This window comes from Tetrao urogallus (assembly GCF_951394365.1).
Source record: "Tetrao urogallus genome assembly, chromosome: Z".
Taxonomy (NCBI): Eukaryota; Metazoa; Chordata; class Aves; order Galliformes; family Phasianidae; genus Tetrao; species Tetrao urogallus.
Window position 1 is genome coordinate 64735874 of NC_136816.1, and position 22658 is coordinate 64758531.

General features: G+C 39.8%; 1 protein-coding gene across 3 annotated transcripts in view; it reads right to left on the reverse strand.

The window, feature by feature from the left end:
* Nucleotides 1-22434, reverse strand: part of RAI14 (retinoic acid induced 14) — a gene marked incomplete at both ends in the record, with an annotated part of 84381 nt that extends 61947 nt beyond the window's left edge. For all 3 annotated transcript variants that reach the window (XM_079548921.1, XM_079548920.1, XM_079548922.1), the window contains one exon: nt 22399-22434. In XM_079548921.1, the coding sequence (XP_079405047.1) occupies nt 22399-22434 (36 nt within the window). The remainder of the gene's footprint in view (nt 1-22398) is intronic.
* Between the last annotated feature and the right edge of the window lie 224 nt (nt 22435-22658).

Genomic DNA, 22658 nt, shown 5'->3' on the forward strand with positions numbered 1-22658 from the left:
CAGGCCATGCTGGAAACACCTGGTTTAAATTGTTGGATTAAGGAGGAATCTATGGGAAATCTCTGAAGGAACAGGTTTTATATACCAAAAGCAGCAACTTCACACAAAATAATTTAATTATCTTCCTTAAAAAACACTATATTGAGTCACTGAAGACAGAGAACTGCATGAACACTAGACAGTTAACCATACTGCTTTCAGCTACTAGAAGTAATATCCTCTCCCTGTCATTTTCATCAGCTGAATTATGTTCTCCCCAACAACTGCAGTACATTGCAGGTCTGGCAAGCTTACATACAAAAAGACCGAGACAGCTAAGCGTTAAGTCAGAGAACACAAATTAACATCAACTGCTGATTCTCCCCACCACTAAGCTTTCTTGTAACAAAGACTAAGAACATTGTAATTAACTTTGTTCATGAAATGACATGGTTTAAAGTTGGGACTAAATAGATGCACAGTGATTCTTGCCAGAAACAGATAATGTGTGTCTTTCATCAACTTCAGTGATTGGAATTTATTAATGTTCTTGGCAAGTCTGCATAATGCAAACTATGTTCACCCGCTGCTCAACAAAACGCACAGCACCTCCTTTAGGTATGATGAAAAGTATTTGGTATTTTACAAGAGAGAAACGTAGCTTTTATTTTAGAACAAAACTTTGCAAAAGTAAAACTTTAACTGTAAGGACAAAAAAGAAGAATAAAAATAACACCACCAAGCATAGTGAAATCCAGGGTCTATACCAGCTTCCTGTATTGCAGATACATAATAAGCAAAGGAATATGGAAAGAGGAAAGGCGGCATGGCTTAGTAATGATGCTTTTAATTACAGTAACAATTAAGATCCATTGGTAAGCACAATGCCTCAAGAGCAGCACGAAAAAGCCACATGAAGAAATGCCATAAATATCCTCAAAGCTACAGGAGGACAATGGAGGCCCAAGCTGATGGTAGCTCTCTCCCAAGTCAGTGGCTTCTGGAGTTAGCCTGAAATATTTCAGAACTCCACCCACAATCAGCTACAGAGAAAACAAGAAACAGAATGTGGATGACATTCCTGCCAGTGCAAGATACTACTTTTCTATTTTAAATAAAACTCAGCCTTTGTGTCAATGCATGTATTTTTTTTTGTTTGTTTGTTTTTGTTTGCTTTTCTTTCAATCACAAATTGTTCTACAGGGCTTAGTTGTGAAAAATGATCTCAAATGTGTCAGTTTTTTGTTTTTGTTTTTTTTTGTCGGGTGGTAGGAAGAGGAAAGAAGAGTGAACTGACCTCCTCTCCCTGTAGGACACAAGTACTGCTGGAGATTCAGATGAGATGATTCAAGCAGACTTTGCTAGAGCAGTCCTGAAGCAGATTGAAAGGTAGCTTGCTTCTTTCAGTGTCTTCCCCTCCACCAAAACAGCGCGGAAACAAACAGAAAACTGAACAGAAATGTGGGGAGATGTAACACCAAATGCTCTTGGAGTCTCCCATACAACTCAAAGCTTCAACAAATCACAGCTTTGATAAGGATTCGTAGCATGGAAAACAGTGAGCATAAAATTAAATGAGTATCAGAAAGATTGAAGAAGATCCTTCAATTTCATTACAGGGTCCTGCCTACATACCTAATGAGTTAAGAGCATTCAACAACCAAGGTTTTGATGTCGTGTAGCAGGTACTCAGTCCTAATTGTAGATTCTTAGCGTATTACATGCCTTCCAGTCAAACACTAATTATTGTTATAGGTGTTGGATTTCACAACCAGAGCTCCCAGTTCTCTTTAATAATTACTGTTGTACAAATATTTCTCACTTCTGTTAACACTGTTAAGGCAGATCATCTCAGCCAGGCAGTCAGAAAAGCTGCTGAACTCTGGAAAGCCAAAAAAGATTTTTAAGAGCTACAAAAAAGAAGCTACAACTTTGTCTTCTGAATAAGACAGGTGCAAAACATTACTAAGTTTAAACTCCTGAATTTACATCACTACTACAAAAGCTAGCTTATCTAGTATTGCCATACTTCATACATCTTGGGCCCATATTCAAGTTTGCAGGAGCACACAACAATCTCTTATATGACTATTTAAGGATACTTCAAGATAAGCACTGGGTTCGTTTCGAAACTTACGCATGTGTGTTTGAAAAAACTCATGAAAACACTCTGTAAAGGAATTCAGTACATTTCTGGTTTAGCCTTGAACTTTGTGTGGCAGCACTCTGGAAAAGCTAGTGAGTATTTGAAATATTTGGCTTATAAGCCAGACAATAGAGATGTAGGTCATTCCAAAAGTAATGCCTCCTATTTATTTCCATACAAGCTGCAGCAGATACTAAAAGCATAATAACAGTATATCATAGAGCAAATTCCCAGCTACAGAACATTGTTTTCCAACACAGTCATCACCATTATCTATGCATTTTCACCAGTGATGAACAAGAGCCTGCTTGCTGCATTTGTAAAAATGTGCACAGTGGAGGTAATCAACTATTTCACAGCTGCTATAACAACATCACTGCCAGGAAAATGTTGCCTGCACAACCCATCTTTCATCGGTTCAAACAGATGGAAGTCAGAAGACTGATTATTTGGTGGGTACAATACAACAGTTTAACAACGATTGGCAGTCTTCAAACCAGTATGGGGCCTGGCTTTATTGTGCTGCAAGAGAAAATTCTTCTCTGGCCTGACTCTGAAAGCTTGAACCTTCAGCTTAATCAGTGTCACCATGTAACAATCAGAATTGATGGTCTGTCTGTGTTCCAGGAAGCACAGCAGGATCACGCCATTGCTATCCCAAAAGACAGTGCACATCGCTTTACCTGATGGAAACATCTTGAACATCTCTGACGGGGAGTTCAGGTTGCCACTCCATGGACTGCTGTTTTGACTCCAGTACAGTGGTGACATCACATCGCGTCACCAGCAAAGATGCAGTCCAGGAAACTCCCACCTTCAGTTTCACATTGGCTCAACAGGTCCTGACAAACTTGCATATGCTTTCTTTCAGTTTCAGTGTAAGTATTCGTAGGATCCATCTGGTGCAAAACTCTGCAGTATTCCAACATTGCCACCATCATTTCCAACACATTGAAACCAATATTCAACTATATACACAGTTCCCTCATCATAACTCAATAAATTTCCACAGATGAGCTGGTTAAGATGCTCTTCATTTTGTGGTGTTGCAGCTGTACATGGCCATCCAGAATGTGGCTTGTCTTTCACAATGCTGTCACCACTGCTGAAACACACCACCCACCACCTCACTGTGTTCACCACCATTGTTTCGTTTTCATAGAGACCATAGCAAGCATTGATGAATGTCAGTGGGTGCCACTTTTTCCACATTTGCTTCATCTGTGCTTCCATGCAGACTGCCCCTCTGCTGCCATCTGTCACACAGCAACAAAATGTAATGGGATATTTGCTGGAAGGCTCAACCTCTACTGTCATACCACCAACATCTGCCTTTGACGTCTTGAGCCAAAATACTAAAATGGGAAGCATTACTTTTAGAGCAGCTCTTGTACAATCATCACTTACCACAATTGTAGCAGCCACTGAATATGAAGACATTTATGAACTAGAAACCAGGTATTAAAACAGCATCTGTTACACCTGTTCAAAGCCTCAGAAAGAGAAAACTTATGGTAGTAAGTAAACTTCATGAGAATGGAAGAGACCATACCTATGAGGATCAGAAAGTATAAGACCACACTTCATAGAAGCCACTGCACATCCGAATAACGGACTACTCTCCCTGCAGCAGTTTGGAATATTTACTTCCCTTTTTCTACAAGGAGATTTTCTTTTGTATATCTGATCTGGATATTCAAGATTTAGCCTAATTTCAGACTAGATATTTAGATTTAGACTAGATATTAGGAAGAAATTCTTTATGGTGAAGGAGGCGAGACACTGGAACAGGTTGCCCAGCCAGGCTGTGGATGCTCCCTCCCTGGAGGCATTCAAGGCCAGGCTGAATGGCGCTGTGAGCAACCTGGTCTCATGGGAGTTGTCCCTGCCTATAGCAGGAGGTTGGAACTCAATGATCTTAAAAATCTCTTCCTACCCAAACCATTCTATGATTCTAGGAGGGTGATAAAGCAGAAAGGAAATAAAAATGTAGTAGAGAAATACTTAACAGAGAAACCCAGTGGTTTTTTTTGTTGTTGATCATGTTTTTTAATAGATCATAAAAGCATGAATTTTGCAATATTTTGTTTTCTTTCTTCTGTTTAAAATTCTTTCAAAGAAATTTTAAAACTCAGCTTACTTTTAGAGGAACCTAGCAAGAAGCATAAAAAATAGAATTCATGGAATAAAGAGAGTAAATGGGGCTTGTACTGCATAAATTCAAGCTGTAAATTCCAGACCAGTGCTAATAACTAGGCAGAGAGATGAATATTTTTGCTGCCCTAAACTAGCACCATTTCTTGATATTAATAAGATATCATGCCCAAAGATTCTAAAAGATCAAAGGTTATGAAATCAACATTTCAATTTCTCCACACCTGGTCTGTATATAGGCATACTAAAATCTAGTCAGTTTTCTTCTTTAAACTGCAGGCAAAAGAATGTGAGTGATGTAACTTAAGAACACATTGAAATCTTCCCATCTTCTAAACACAGAAATGCTCACAGGAGCTGAAGCATGCAATGTGAAATAAAGATGGTTAAAATACGACGAGGAAATTGGTTAGGGAATAGGGACCTCTTGGCATTCCTCTAACCATTTCCTCTTCATCCTTGTGGACTGTAATGGAGCCTTAAGAAAATACATCAGACCTCACTCTTTTCAGCTGCATTAAGAGAAAAAAAGAAAAAAAAAATTAAATATCAGAATACACATTCATATACAAAAAAAGAAATTATACATACTATTCCTTTTGTCTCCAACTAAGACAAGTTGGTTTTGGTTTCTTCTTTCTTTTTTGTTAAATTTAATGAGAGCTTTGATTTTCCCTTGGAGACGAGGTCAACAGACTAGGGCATTTCCTGTCTGCAGCTATGCCATGTGCATATGCAGACATGAGTCTTCTGACAACTGATTTATTTCAAAGGGAGTCATTACAATTGTGGAATATAGCAAGATCACATTCTTTCCTACTTGTTTTGCTTAATCACTATGGATTAGTCAAACATACTTGAAAAGAGGATGCATTTCAGCTGTTTGTGTGAAAACTAATAATTCATCTAAAATCCCACACATGCTGAAAACACAGAAGGGGTGTTTCAGATTAGACTGTGATCCTGAATTGATTGGAACTGGGAGCAGTAACTGAAAACAACTGATTAAGATGCAAAAAACTTTATTCTACAAGATCCTAAGCATTTTGTGACCAGGAACATAGTTCTCTACTTTTTAGAAAAGTTCATTAGAGATTTTTTAATCATGGTCAGTGATAGCTTCCATACTTAGAATCATGGGATCATAGAATCCTTAGAGTTGGAAGGGACCTCTGAAGGCCATCTAGTCCAACTCTCCTGCAATAAAAAGGGACACCCACAGCCAGATCAGGCTGCCCAGGGCCTTATCCCACCTCGCTTTGAAAGTCTCCAGAGATGGGGTATCAACCAAAACACTAGGTAACTTGTTCCAGTGCCTCACCCCCCTCACAGTAAAGAAGTTTTTCCTTATACCCAACCTAAATTTATCCTCCTTGAGCTTAAAGCCATTTCCCCTTGTTCAATCTCAACAGACCCTGCTAAGAAGTCTACCCCCTTCTTTTCTGTAGCTCCCCTTTAAATACTGCTACCCTTTAAAGGCTGCTATTAGGTCACTCTCAGCCTTCTCCAGGCTTAAGAGTGCCAGCTGTCAGCCTGTTCTTGTAGGAGAGGTGTTCCATTCTATGGATCGTGTTTGTGGCCCTCCTCTGGATGCACTCCAACAGGTCTATGTTTCTCCTGTACTGAGGACTCCACATCTAAACACAGTACTCCAGGTGAGGCCTCACCAGCACAGAGTAGAGGGGCAGGATCACCTCCCCCCCAAGTCTTTGTCAGCAGGGCTTGCTCAATTCTTTCATCCCCCAGCTTGTATTGGTAATGGTGCTTGCCTTAACCCAGATGTGAGACCTTGCATTTGGATTTGTACTTAAAATCACCCTTTCGAATTCTACTGATGGAAGCATGAATGTAAAATACTCAAGCAGTTCTATCACACGTGTCTAGAGCAAATTCTATGTGCCATGCAAGGAAGACCAAATCTCCGGCAGTGTCAATAGCAGCACTTCAGATTACAAACATATTTTAACAGCAGGAAACTCAAGATAAAGAAATTTACAGTAACAACCAGCAGATATATCAAAGTCAAAACAGGCTATGAAGTCCAAAGCTATGTAGAGCTAAGAGAGAAATAAAGCTGGACAAGGCAGAAACTAGTTGTCTCTCAAGAGTTTGTGCAGACCCCATGTTTCCACAGTATTTGAGCACTGTGCAATTACTTTGTTATCAAACACAATTGCCCCAAAAAGTATTCTTACACACCTCCTCCCTCAGCTTAAATATGTAAAAGTGGAATAACAGGTACCTACACATAAACCCACATGAAAAATGAGGGGTTGAGTTGTTCTAATCTTTCCTTCCTTTACTACACTAGCTTGGGTCCACACGCTGTTTGCCTAGGAGCTTAAGTAAGTCCTGACAGTAACACTTACAGCCCCCATTCACCTCCTCTCGAGGAGGCTGCACTGTATTTTACAGCTGCCTTCAATACATGCACAAGTAAATTTGGTTTGTTTTCGCTGCTTATGTCAAATAATGAAATTTTATAGCTGTGTTTGCTGCATGTACAGAGAACTGACAATTCCACATTTATAAAACTGAAACTACAAAGCAACACGTGTAACTTACAGATCAAAGATGAAAACCTGGCAAAACAGGAAAACAACAGCAATTACTGTTAAAAATAGAAATACAAACCTAAGAAAATGAAAATGATGCACTGAAAACAACCATTAAATCTACGAGAGCTACCCAGGAGATGGGAGAGGTGAATGAATTTAAGATCAACACTGCAGAAGAGCAACTAAAAATCTGTCATTAGGTAAATATTTTATGCATCATTTCTGGGTAGCGTGAATTTTTTTCCTTATCTTATAGATAGGGACAACCTGAGTAACCACTGCAGGAAAGTGGAAACTTAGATTTCAAGGTTAAATCATAAAGTGACTTGATCTGATTAAAGATGTCAGGAAATATTTTGGAAAAAAAAAAAAAAAAAAAAAAGAAAGAAAGAAAAACAATAAATGAAAAAAAAAAGCCCCACCAAAAGGCCAAAGGATATTATAAATCTATACTCCAGACACAGAAACTGCCTTGCATGGATTGGAAAAAATACACGATGGCAGAATGATTACATTCTTATGCCACCAGAAGAGAAAACATCAGTGAACACCAAGTACATTCCAGCTACATATTAGCTCACTAAGCTTCCCTCTGCTCCCCGAAGACTACTTACCTAATGTTCTTTCATTTTATTTCATTAGAAGAATCATAAACTGGACTTGATGCTTTCTCTTCAAAAAGACAATACAGCTATCCAAAGTAGATATTACACATTTTGTAGACTGAAACAACCACAATTGCTTGTGTGCCCAAAACCACACAGTGAGACACTGAAGGACAAGAGCCTGGAGATAAGCTGCATGTTCCCCCAAATTAAAAAAAAAAAAAAAAATAGGGAGAGGGAGTTTGGTGGTTATCACCTTATCTGTAATAATAGAGCAACCATCCATACTTTAAAATGATCAGAAGAAATGTACTATACACTGATTCAAGGTCTTATTCAGTACAACACAAACTGATAGTCACCCTTCAACAGGCATGCAAAAAACTCCACTGTAGCCATTTTCCCCACACAATGCTTACATTTGCCACATCTCATTCACCTTGGTACAGTTTAGCCAGCATTATATAAATGACTTTCTACCTCAAATGATCTAGCAACTCTACTCACAAACACAACAAATTCCACCCTTCATCAGATTTCAAGCATCTTACCATCTTCTGAGATAATGGAGACAGCTGACATGCACAACTACAGCAAACGATCAAGAACTTTTTGCTGTGACAATCTGAGCTGGAGTCCCTCACAAACCTTCTTGAAAGCACAGCATGCAAAATAACCAGCACAGCAATCCAGTTGAAGCGAGACCTGGCTTGCAAACAAGGAACCTACGTTAAGAATAACAAAACCAAAACACTCTGAGCAACTTCAAGTTTACCAGCAAACAACATATGCATTAAGTAGTAGTATTCACTGCTGCAAAAAGACAGCTGCACAACATCTAGTCTAGGAAAGCTGTGTTGCTATTTAGCACTTGGCATACATAGTACTGTTTGCCACATCAATCCATCATAACTGCAAGGGTGCATAACCGCTGCTTGAAACCGTCATTGACACACATTGACTCAGGTGACCACTGTGAGAAACCCAGCAAAAGCAAAGAGCAACAGGCTTTGTACCACTCGGTATACCAAGTGGGACAGGAACATAAATGGGTGGGCAAAAAGAAATTCACAAAAATCCCCTCTGAGTATGCTGTTACTGTGCCAGAAAATGCACCAAACACATTCTAGATAGCTGAAATTTTCAGCCTTCTCAAGCCAGAATAGAGGGCATAAGCACATGACACCGTTCAAATGCCCTTAACCAGAAGAATTACTAAAAAAAAATTCAGCTTCCTCACCTGATAAGTACACAGAAATAACTTGATCAACCCATATTTCAAATGCATTTAAAACCAAAACTCCAAATTAAACAGTTTTTATAAATGTCCTCACAAATCATTGTCCTCAGCTGAATCTCCTCTCATTAAATTGTTTGCATTCAGTTTCAAATTTTCCCCTGACATTTAAATGCACACTGACAAGAAGCAATAAAGGTAAAACAATTGAAGATATGAATCTGACACTGCACTAGCTTCTTGTAACTCATCTAGCACCAGCAGCATGTCTGGGGACTGAGACTCTCCAGATGGCTGTATAGCAGTGAGTTTAGCTTGAGTTTCAGATCGTTTTACAAGTTAGGTCACCTTCCCAAATCCAAATATCATCAAATAGCACTAGTGTTAGATGCTGAACAAGAACAGCCAGAAAGAGATTGACACCCCAAAACGTTTGAAGGCAAACATTTAACAAGTAAAATATAGTAAGAGAAGAGCATGTGAATAAAAGCTATGAGTGAAAGAGATGAAAGACATCCTTCAGCTGTAGTTAAAGGTATTCAATCACAGACATCTTCAAGAGTACTTTAAAAGGCTTAAGTCCACAGCCACTTCTATACAGCCTAGATCAAGAAATAAAAATAAAAATAAAAATAAAACCAAAAACAATAGCTCCTTAAATTGCTATGTTGGAATAAGTCCACGAGTCCAAGCAGCTATACTGCTAACAAGGGGACAAAGACACCATAGTGTTGTCTGAGGCTAGCCAGGTGTCCAACCTTTTGGCTTGAGAGAAGAGAAACTGTCTTGGCCGTATGTAGAATATATAATTCAATTAATGTAAATAAGTTAAAAATAATATTTTTAATATATGTTTTATTAAAACTTATACAGCAACAAAAACATGAAACTAGTGGGGTATTTGACCTTGTTTTTGTGAAACTAACAGATCAGTGTCTGGTTCAGTGGAATTAGTTGCAGTTGTCAATGACCTCTCATGGTAATCATCTGGAATTTTTGATGAATTATTACTCTTCCTCTGATTCGTTCTTGAAAACAGTCACTCACAAATGTACACACTGTCCAAAAGCAATGACATGAATAAGGTGTGATCATGAAGTGAGGAATACTTTTCTTCTGCTGAGATAGGTCTTATAAAAGTCTGGTAAGTAGACACAATCCACTTTTCCTTTGAGCTGAAACTCTGATTGCAACACTATACATTCCATTTAAAAATGTGCATGTAACGAGTTCATGTGAATTGAAAAGCAAGACACAAATATACCAAGAAATTGATGATTTTTTTCAGATTTCTTAAACCTATTCTCAAATTCCTTTACCAGAATGGAAAGCAAGGCTGCGTATTTTTCACTGTTCATACAAGTTTGTTTAGCCAATATATTTAAACGCATGAAATTATTTGCCATAACTTCAGCTTTCCATAATTTAAGTTTCATTTTGAATGTTGGGGGATGAGCTGCTGGAGAGGAGCCCTGTGGAAAGGGACCTGGGTGTCCTGGTGGACGACAGGTTGGCCATGAGCCAGCAGTGTGCTCTTGTGGCCAAGAGGGCCAGTGATATCCTGGGATGCATTAAAAAGAGCGTGGCCAGCAGGTCGAGGGAGGTGATCCTCCCCCTCTACTCTGCCCTGGTGAGGCCTCATCTGGAGTACTGCGTCCAGTTCTGGGCTCCCCAGTACAAAAAAGACAGGGATCTCTTGGAAAGAGTCCAGCGGAGGGCCACAAAGATAGTGAAGGGCCTGGAGCATCTCTCCTATGAGGAAAGGCTGAGTGAACTGGGTCTGTTCAGCCTGGAGAAAAGAAGACTGAGAGGGGACCTGATCCAGGTCTATAAATATCTGAGGTGCGGGGGGCAGAATGGCGAGGCTGGACTCTTTTCAGTGGTGAGTGGAGACAGGACAAGGGGAAACGGCCGGAAACTGCAGCATAGGAAGTTCCGCACAAATGTGTGCAAGAACTTCTTTACAGTGAGGTGACGGAGCACTGGAACAGGCTGCCCAGGGAGGTGGTGGAGTCTCCTTCTCTGGAGATGTTCCAGACCTGCCTGGATGCCTACCTGTGCGACCTGCTGTAGGGAACCTGCTTTGGCAGGGGGGTTGGACTCGATGATCTCTGGAGCTCCCTTCCAACCCCTACAATTCTGTGTGATTCTGTGACTCTGTTATTATGGTTTGAAACATAGCACAGACAACTTGATTTTCACTTTGAAGGCACATTTTTAACACATTCAAATGAATATCCATCAAAAAGTCAAATCCATCTAAAAGTGCTAAATCTGTGAGCCATTTTCCATCTTCATGTTTTGACACAAATTTTCCTTTTGTTTACATAAAATACTTGATTTCATTTCACAAATCCTAAAATCTTTTTTGCACTTCACCTTAACTTAGCCACCTTCCTGTAGCAAAGTAAATTATGTCCTCACGACCAGCATCCACACTTTTAACACTGGAACTAGTAGACAGTTGGACTGGATGATCTCGTAGGTCTTTTCTAACCTCGGTGATTCTATTATTCAGTTCCTTGGACTTTATGAAATTCACAGCTTTAATGACAATTTGCGTGACATTACTCATTTTTAAGGCTTTCACATAGAAACCTTCTTGACATATGATGCAGTGATATTTCACCAAAAGTGAGTTGCCAGTGGCAATTACTTTGACCTCTATTAATTTTTAGGCCCCTCTCTCTTACCAACAATTGCTAGGACACCATCAGTAGCTACACCAGAAATCTTGACAAATGTTAAAGAAAATTGCTTTAATGTAATTTTTACTGCTTCATACATGCTGCTTCAGGAGATTTACTTCTGTTTTTCAGTAGCACCAAAACAGTCATTTCTTCAGTGATATTATATTTATCATGAGTACGCCTAATGAAAATGGCAAGTTGAGCCATATCTCTAGCATCAGTACCTTCATCCGTCACCAAAGATTAACATTTGAAATTGGCAGCTTTACTCTTCAAATTTCTTTTGATAGATTTTTCTATTTTTCTAGTTCACCTGATGACATTTTGAAGAGACAAACTGGTTTCAGAAAAATCTGCTTTCATTTTGTATTTAATCAGGACAAATTATATATGCCACTCTTTCCAAACATTACTTAATAAACACACCATCAGTAAATAGTTCCAATTTTTTTACAATGAGATTTGCTATCGCATAACTAGCTTTTGTGATAGAGTGTTTGAGTTTTAACTTTTTTTTTCCCAGGATTCTGTTGAGATGGTAGACAAATTTTTCAGCTCCACTATTTTATGTTTGCGAAGCAGTCCTCAATCCATATCAAATTTAGCAGCATGTTTCTGTATATAATGTCTTTTCACATTGTAATCTTTGAAAACTGACTCAGTTTCCTTACAAATGAAGCATGGTGCCACATTATTTATCTTACCAAATAAGTACTCACCTGTCTATTTTTCCTTGAATTCTCTTCCTTAACCCAAGATCTTTCTTTTCCCAGATTTTGTTTTCTGCTGAGATGCCATAAAGCAAGGTGAAATACTAGCATCTGCAATCACTGTGTTCTTCTCAACAAGCACCTCAAGGACACGTCATGTTTAATATCTATTAATATAATTAATAGACATGATGCAACTGAGTGTGTGCAACTGCCACGAGAGGCAGAATCAGTGCTGAGTTGCACCCTCCTCATGCCCTGGTTCCAGCCCAGTCAGCACTGATCACAAACTGACAGTTGGTTATTGCTGAGCAATAGGGACACACCCAGGGAAGAGCTGCCACTGTGGTGGTGCAGGGCAGCAGATGGGCTGCACTGCAAGCAGATCTGGGCCGCATGCAGCCTGCAGCCCATAGGTTGGACATCCTTGGGCTAATCCTCAAGTTTCTTTTTAAGGCATCTGAGAACAATTTAGAATAAAGCACCTCTTTCAAGATTACTCTTTGTATCTTTTATGAGCTTTGCAAGCTTCCAATACGTTGTTTTTAGACACTAATCTTCACAAAGAATCACAAAATACTGGCTGGAGGGCCAGGCCCAGAGAGTGGTGAATGGAGTTAAATCCAGCCAGCGACTGATCACCAATGGCATTCCCTAGGGGTCAGTCCTCTTCAACACCTTTACTGATGACCTGGATGAGGGCACTGAGTGCGCCCTCAGTAAGTGTGCAGATGACACCAAGTTGCAGGAAGTGTCAATCGGCCTGGGGGTAGCGAGGTCCTACAGAGGGATCTGGACAGGCTGGATTGCTGGGCTGAAGCCAACGGGATGAGGTTCAGCAAGGCCAAATGCCAGGTCCTGCACTTTGGCCACAACAACCCCAGGCAACACTGCAGGCCTGGGGCAGAGCGGCTGGAAAACTGTATAGAGGAAATGGACCTGGGGCTATTGATTGATGCTGGGCTGAACAGGAGCCAGCAGTGTGCCCAGGTGGCCAAGAAGGCCAATGGCATCCTGGCTTGCATCAGGAACGGTGTTGCCAGCAGGAACAGGGAAGTGATTGTCCCCCTTTACTCAGCATCTCCAGTACTGTGTCCAGTTTTGGGCCCTTTGCTGCAAGAAAGACATTGAGGCCCTGGAGTGGGTTCAAAGGAGGGCAACAAAGCTGGTGAGGGGTCTGGAACACAGGGCTTATGAGGAGAGGCTGAAGGAGCTGGGATTGTTCAGTCTGGAGAAGAGGAGGCTCAGGGGAGACCTTACTGCTCTCCATAACTACCTGAAGGAGGCTGTAGTGAGCTGGGGGTCGGGCTCTTCTCTCGTGTAACTGGTGATAGGACTGGAGGGAATGGCTTCAAGCTGCTCCAGGGGAGATTTAGGCTGGAAATACTACCTGTTTGAATGAGTGGTCAGGCAGTGGAATGGGCTGCTCAGGGAGGTGGTGCAGTCACTGACTTTGGATGTGCTCAAGGAACGTTTGGATTTTGTGTTGAGGGACATGGTCTAGTGAGAACTATTGGTGATAGGTGGGCGGTTGGACTGGATGATCTTTTAGGTCTTTCCCAACCTTGGTGATTCTGTGATTCTGTGAAAATGGCCAAGTTTGGAAGACAGCCGTCCCTGCTCAAAGAGGGCCAATTGAGCCAGTTGCTTGAAATCTTGCCAGGACAGGTTTTGAATATTTACATAAGCAAATTACACCCAACTATGAATGACCGTAAATTATTAGCTCTGCATCAATTCATAATTAAGTGAAATATTCAAGAGTCTGTAGTACTTTAAAAGCTCATTAAGAAAGGTCATCTGGTTACAAAACTTAAGTAGCTGTTCATAACACACTTTCACCACTGAGTTATAGTATACATATACTGTCATAACAATAAGACAAGTGCTGTCATATCAGAGCACTTTCTCACTACCAAAAATACAACTTTCCACAAGCTTTACTTTCACCCCAGCTTTGTGTCTCTCTCTGCATAGCTCTGAAGTTTTTAAATCACCTCAGCTAACAAAGTGAAGCACAAACATCAGCCATCAACCTCACCACACATAATAAATTTGCTTTCAGACCACAGAAAACTCCTCCTCACAGCTCTTCAAAGTATCTAAACCTTGAAACAAAAAAGGCCCAACTGTCCTTGATCACATGTTATTTCCTGGGAAGAATGGCCATTAATGCCCTCACTCTCCTCTACACTTAAGCTTCATGCATGTTTATGATAGGCATGGCTTGAAACTTGAGATGCAAAACCTTGTCAAGAAAGGAAACAGAAATGGGCTTAACATGCAGCTAATGGTGGACTCAGCTTAGTATTTGACAACAAGCAAAGAGAACAACATTTTGAAGAACAGGGCTTGAAAGCTGTGATAACAAAAGTTAACAGTACACCTACTTTGGTTTGATGAAAATTATAATATTTGTTGTATGCTCTTAAAATATCAGCATGGGATGAAAAGGCTCAAGTCTTCAGTAGAGTAGGATGTATGGGAGGTTTAGCTTTTAGTTAATCCTGCAGTGCCTACTCACAACAGATGTTTTTATTCATAGTAAGACACGAGACAACACTTAGACATGAAGACTAGACCACTCATTAAATCGTTTTACACGTGTTTTAACTGAAAGCTGGGCAGATTTTTTATTGTTAAATCAGACTAGGTACAAGTAATGACAAAAAAGAGGAGTATATATGTAGTTTACCTCAGTAAGAACATAGAGACAGCTAATTCCTATTTTTATTTTACTTAATACTTCAATGTTGTGTAAAATAAACAAATGAAATAATAATAAAAAAACAATTGCTTTTTTGCAACTCCTCCAAGCTGAAGCCTTTGAACTTTTGTGCTCTTTTTAAAGTGACACAAAAGACATGTCTCTACACAGCAAAAATTCCTTGCTGCAATAAATTAAAAACATTTTAAAAAGACGATTTGCCTTTCTTCTTCCTAACCACCCTCACTTCATGGTGCTCAGTTTGGGTACTTGAGTTCGTAATGAAATGTCAATTAAACTGGCTAGTTTCACATTCTAACACAATGTTGCATATTGCTACTCCATTGAAACCTTTTTTTTTTTTTTTTTTTTTTTAAATGGGAATTTTTCACTTCATTTCCACAAAGGTTTTATACATGCTCTTTTTAATGGCTATTCCAGTCATCCTGAAATGAGCAGAACACAGCTGCAAAGCATTTAGCTGGCCATGCACTGCCCAGATGAGCAGGGCAGATCAGTATTGGAGACCAATCAACATTTCTTTTCTCAAAGCCTCTATCCCTTGCTCCAGCTCTAAACAGGAGAGAGAGAAGGAGGGAGAAACCTGAAATGAAATTGAGAGATCCAGGTAGACTCAATAGATCCAGACGTAGCCTGGGAAAGGAGACACTTTGCCCTTGCTATTTTTACAGGAGAATCACTAGCACCATGTCACTAAGTGCTGCTAAGAATATGACTCCAGGGCCAAAAATAATGGGAGATTTTTTTTTCCACAACACTGGGGCACAAGCATGGGTGGAGGTGGAAGTCAAAAGGAAAGCAGTGAAGAAAATGTATGTCATTTACTTCAGAAGAGATTATGATACATAACACAGTTGTGGAAAGCAGAGCGCAGATGAGCATGATGCACTACCAACAGGACAGAGAAATGAAAAGCACTACCAACAGGACAGAGAAATGAAAAGCAGATGGGTGACGCCAGTCCTGCAGATTTGATCTGATACTCCTTTAGCCCCAGAGCTAAAGTGGTTTTATCAGTGGTATTTGCCATACAAAAACATCATGAGGCTAGGTGATCAGGATTGCAACTGTACATGATCAGCCCAACCTGAGTGAACAATGAATACTTAACAGACAAAGGAACAGAACCAAAGCAATTACGAATTTGTAACTGATGAGACATTTTGCTATGGACTGAAAAAGCTCATCTGGGAACCCAACTAAAACATTTTCTACTACACTCCAGACTGTAATCCGGAATAACTGTTTATTCAAAGCTAGCCAACTCCAAATCATGCTCTACCATAATTTCTAACACACAATACAGCTCTCACTTGACCTATTCCCTTTTCTTTCTGTCCCAGTCAAAAGACACTACATGATGGTAAGATGTTCATATTGAGCCCACTGCAACAGAGGGCATGTTTTACTCTGTATACAGAAGGACTCAAGTGCATTTGAATTCTTTTCTGCACAAACACTTAAGCTTTCTTTGGGAGAGCAGGCTCTCTAGAGCAGAACTGTATGCTGTCCAGAACAGAAGACATGAAGACAAACAGTTCCCAAGCTGAAAATGTGGTGGAGGGTTGAGCTGTTAACTCCACACAGAGGAACACAAAAGGAGGAGTCACTACAAGAGAGACAGAAGGATAAAACTTATCTTTCCAAGAGGAGGTGGTTGAGAATTTCCTATACAACCCCCAAATTAAGGCTCAACATACATACTGTATAGTGGACTCCCAGGACACCTAGACAAATCACAGAATACAAAATGTCAGGGATTGGAAGGGACCTCGAAAGATCATGCCGTTCAATCCCCCTGCCAGAGCCAGAACAACTAGATCAGGTCACACAGGTTTTGAGTGTCTCCAGAGAAGGAGACCCCACAACCTCCCTGGGCAACCTGTTCTGGTGCTCTGTTACCTTACTATGGAGGAAGTTTTTTCTCATATTGATGTGGAACCTCCAGCTTGCATCTACTGTCCCTTGCCCTACCACTGGATGTCACTGAGAAGAGTCTGGTTCCATCCTCCTGACACTCAATCTTTACATATTTATAAACATTAATGCGATGGCCCCTTAGTGTCCTCCTCTCCAAGCTAAAGAGATCCAGCTCCCTCAGCCCCTCCTCATAAGGAAGATGCTCAACTCCCTTAATCATCTTTGTAGGTCTGCACTGGACTCTCTCAAACAATCCTTTTTCTTCTTGAACTTGAACTGAGAGGCCCAGAACTCAATACAGTATTCCGGATGCAGTCTCACCAAGGCAGAGTAGAGGGGGAGGAGAACCTCTGTTGATGTACCAACTACTCCCCTTCTAATACACCCCAGGATGCCATTGGCCTTCTTGGCAAGGAGAGCACAGTGCTGGCTTGTGGTCATCCTCCTGTCCACCAGGACCCCCAAGTCCCTTTCCCCCATGCTGCTCTCCAACAGGTCAGATCCCAAGCTATACTCTTACCTGGGGTTGTTCTTGCTCAGATACAAGGCTCTACACTTGCAAAAGCAAGTTTCAGAAGTTTATTTTCTAAACAGCTGGGAAGAATGATCAGAAAGGACTACTATTCCATTTTCTAGTCAGAGAGAATTCTGCATGCCTTTTTTTTTTTTTTTTTTTTTTTTTAAAGTCACAATTACCTCAACTGGAGGTAGCACATGTTTACAGGGTGGATACTGCAGTTCTCAACAATCCCATCTTCCTTTTTAGGATACTTGTAGTGCTGAGAGGGTAAAAGAATGTAAGAACTGTTTAAAAATAATAGAGCAGAATCTCATTTAAAGTTTCCCCACCCAAATTTTATTCTCCCACACACTCACTCCAGAGCACATGGGAACACAATGATTTCAGTGGAATGTATTACTGTAATCTTTCAGTTCCAGACCCCCAGAAAGCATTTTATACCTCAAAAAATTGTTGAATAGGAATCTACTAGTTAAAACATTAAGCATTAAAAAAGTACCAAGCCTTAATTAGCATAACCTCTAGGTTAAGATTGGGAGATTTTACACAGCAATGCACCTAACTGCCTCATTATTTTGAGATTTATGGAAAAATCACTACACTAGAGGTCAAAAAGAAGAAATTTCCATAAGAAAACTTTTCCTCCCAACACTAGATAGCACAACAAATAGGCATTTAGGGAAATGCCAGAAGTTTGAGCTGGCAAGTAGCACTGGGAAATCCCAGCCTGTCTTGCCTCTGCTTCTGACAATAGCTGATTTTTCTGCTCAATCTCACTGTCAATTTTTAAAATTTCAAGAAATTCTGATGATTTAATTCTTCACTATTAAAAGCATTCAGAAATACATACCAATTCTAATTTTCCTCTTGCTCAGTCAACATCCTAGCAATAAGTAGAAAATTAGTCAGCTGTCAAATTGAAAGAAATTGTTTCCTGATGGTCTTCAGTATTCCCAGAATACGGTCCTAAAACTTTTCAGTTGATTTCCTATGTATATAGGTTAGGAGTGAAATCAATCCAGCCCTAATCAAATTTCACACTTTTTTTTTTTTTTCTTGAGGGCTTATGAACACAGTTAAGAATAAATCACTTAAGGAAATCACTTAGGTTCCTACAATATCTTAGTGCAAAGTAGATACTTAAATGTATTTAAGTGTCTAAAAATGTAGATGAGCATCTTGTCATATTTAAGAAACAGACAAAACATGTTTAGACAGGTTTGATATGTTTGTACATTTGAAAATCTACTTGACCCTCATCTTCCTTTTGCAGATTCTAGTTGTTTTTGAAGTCAGGCCACAAACTATTATTACTTAAGATGTTAAAATCACAAATGTTAAATACAATTATGAGGACCAATCAGATGGGTAGCACTAGATTTAATTGGATTATTTCACATTCTACTTCTCTGAGCAGAAACACTGAAGAACTTCAGTCTTAATCCTTAGAGACAAGTATACTCCAATGTGTGATATTCCCACAGACAGCCTACTCCTCCAGACAAAATTCTACTGATAGTCTGTAAATAAATGTAAGTTCTCAAGTGATAGCTCCTGCTCATATCACACCACTTTTTTTAAGTGTTACATATAATAGGTGTCTTGCAACAATTTAGTCTGCTTTTTTTAGATGCTACCAACAGTAGATTTTAGTTTGACAATCAGGAGCAAACAAGTGAAGAAACAGAGGAAAAAATATAGGTCCTTGGACAGAAAAATAGCCTTATTCTTCATCAAGATGCAAGTGCAGTTTCTATCATTTTGTCTATCTAATTCAAGATATTTCAAGTATTCACTACTTACTTTCTAGTCTCAGTATTTACTCCAATTAGGCATCCTGTTCAGATTTTTAGACTACATACATTCTTCTGTAATGATATATCATACTTCGAAAAATTCATTTATGACAGAGCACAGAGATTTATCTCACTGCTCCACTTCAAATACACATATTCACATGGCAACAGTCATCCCTAGGAAGGATTTTACTGCAGCTAAATGTGTCAAGGAAAGAAAAGACTCCCTGGTTAACAGAGCTGCCTACACACACAGAGATAGTGAATCAGGTAATGTACAGGGAAGCTGAGTAGCAAAAACATGAATCGCAAAGCCAAAAGATTAGCCTTGCTCCCCTCCTTCAGATGTCAACTCTACCAATTTTGATAAATTTCAGAATTTCCAGCACTATATATTTGCATGTTTCTGTAACTCCACTGCTAGCATGCCCAGCCCAGAGCTTTTTATGCCAGAAACCTGAAGGTGTGATCTGACAACACAGCTAAGCCATGAAAACAGCTGCAGAAAGAGAAGTACTGCTGCTCCTCCCCAATTTCACCATTCCTCTCAAGGCTGGCCTACAGTGAGACACAACAGGGAGTTAAACAGCTAGATCAGCTAAAACCAACTCCACAAAGTAATTTTCCGTCACTTTATGATCCTGAACTGACTTACTGAGTCTCTCATTGAGAGTCAGGTATCCTTAAAACCAGATGGGCAGAGACAACAGAAGAGGGAGCAGGGCTGGCTCTTCTAAAGCTTCAAGAATGGTGTAGACACAGCACACAACAAAGCTCTGCAGCAGGGAGACAGCTAATACATGCATGAATACCAGCAGGTATGCCCATTTTCAATTCACTCACTTCAAAACAGCCTAGAGAATTTTAATGCATCACTGAATTCGCCTACTCAATCTTCATTTTAGAATACAGTTTTATGTTATCAGCTGGAGAATTGTTTGACTAACCCCTGTCTCCCACACATACCTTGAAGACTTATTCCTACTCCTCCCCTTCTTCCTATTTATTTAATGCAAACAAGCGAGGCTTAAAGGAAAGGTACCATTCCCTCTGCCAAGACATTTCCAGTTCTAACTAATAAGACATTAAAGACTTCTTCCAGAATGAGAAAGAGCCCCTCTATCCCTGCTGACTTTCCTCTTATCCTGAAAGCATTTACCACATTTTAAAAATTGAGATACAAATAAGAATAATTCCTATTAAAACTACCTCCTCCTCTTCCTTAATTATAACTATGAGAAGCACATGGAAATAAAAAGAAGGATAATTTTCCTTGGTTATCATGCACAAAACACACAACAGCCCCAATTGACTGCTTTGAATTATGCCCTTAAGGTTTGGCTTCAACACAGAGAAAATCAGACCCTCTTGAGTTTATACTGCTGTGCTCTTAGAGCTACCTATCTAACCATTAGGTATCTGAAAAATCTTTTGTGGTCAACTTTGCAACTTTGTCTCACGATGGTAGAGAGAAGTAGTACCAAAACAGCAATTACTTTGAGACCTCCCCCGGTGTTGGGGGAAAAGGTGGGGATTAAGGAGACAAGGCCAGGTGAGTAAGGAGTAAGAGAACCAGTTGAATAACAGTGGGTAGACCAGCTACAGCAAGACCTAGTTGCATAATATGCATGTCACTTAGCCTTTGCTTTAGAGCAGCAGTGCAGCCAACCAGCATAAAAGTGTGAATGAAGTCATCCTAACACACAGGCACACCTAATTTCCATAATACCAAGTATGTCCCTACATTAGCAAAGGGACTGCTCTCATTACTCAAGCAGATGCTTAAAGGAAGTTATAACTACTGTTAGGTGAACTGAAACACTGATTGCTGCTACTCATCACAATGGCAACAACTTCTGACCACCAAATAATCGACTGTAGGCATATTCAGTTAGATGAGACACCAAAGACTCATGACATGTTCATTTGCTGCAAAGCAGCACAAGATGCTGCACCATCATCTGAGTTGGCTTGGTCACCAGAAGAGGTAAAAGGTGCCTGAAAGTTAAGTGTTTTGCCCTGCTCCCAAAGATGAGTAGACATATTAAGCTTGGCTACAAAGTTGGTCCTTTTAGGAAGAACTCTTGCTTATCTGAAGGAGTAGATTATCCAACAGTGCTACAATTAGGATGCCAGTACAACAGCTGCCAGCAACAAATACTAACTTGCAGCTCAGTGACTTGGTAAGTGGTAATCATATCTACATATCACACTGTAACAGCACCTGTTTCTTCTTCATAGCTACTGAAGGGCATTACAAGCTGAGATCACTAGAACAGAGAGATCACTGGAACAGAGCACTACGAGACCACCTTTGCACCAAAGAACAGCTTGGACTGCTCCTGACTGCAGTGTGTGGTGATTTTCCTAAATACCAATCTCTCTAAAGCTCCACTTTTAAACCTTATGAATCATTGCCGTACACAGCTGCTCTAGAATTCTGTGGTAATATGGAAGAAAAAAAAAAAAAAAAAAAAAACAACCAATACATCCATTCCTTCCACAACTTATCTGCTGCTCTGAAAGATAAAACATCACATTCTTCACGAATATTTGTTACAAATTCTATGTAAGATCTTGAAAATCATTTATTTCATTGACTGCACACTGCACTGTTACATGAGCATCAACCTGAGTATACAGCAAGGTGTTGGAAAGAGGAGCAGTAGGAAGACAAGGACAGAACTGGACAATAGCAGTCTCACTGACCCAAAGGATCACACGGTTCAACTTCAAGCTTGGGTCACTACTGATACTGTCATTTAACAATATACAACATGTGATGTGCCCACTACTGTTTCACATTTATGTCTGCTGTCCTCACTGATCAAGTCTTGCATCCACTCTTCCTGTCACATTGGGATTGATAAACCCCATCTTGCCCTAATTGCACAGCTGATTCTTGTACTCTTGCTGACAAAAAAAAAACAAAAAACAACCTGCCACAGGATAAGGAGACCTTTTGTTACATGCTCAAACATCAAACTGATAAGAATGGTTTTATACTTAGACTGAAATACAATTGGGCAGTAAAGTCCTTATAACTAGGCTTAATCCTGCACCTGGGAAAAGTTCCAATCTGCACATGAGCATAATCTAAGAGAAATTTTGCAGGCCCCATGCGTATATGCTTGATTTGGTTATTCTAAGAAGGAAATAAGGTAGTGAAATACTTTACACAACATAGAGCTGTATTTCAAAACAGCCTAATATGTACAATACTCAGCTCATGCCTTTGTGCTTGGAAAAAGTTGCTCCTCTCTGTAATTCATTAACTTGCAACCTTATCAAGGTGGGAGTGAAGAACTTGTTTCCAGCATGGAAACCAGCAATCAAACTCAGTAGAAATACTTACGTCACTCTTCCTGAACTTTGCTTTTAAGCTCTTCATCCTGGTTACATTCAGTCTTCGAAACCTTTGAGAAGTTTGTTTTGTTTTTTTCTTCTTCAATATCTAAGGGGAAAAAAAAAAAAAAAAAAAAAAAAAGAAGATTCCAATTTGATATCATTCAGCTCACAGGCAGACAAATCTGAATTGAATTTACACACATATATTACCCTTCAAGGGCTTAGCCCTCAAGCTCTAACAAAGATTAACAACCCGCTAAGAGACAT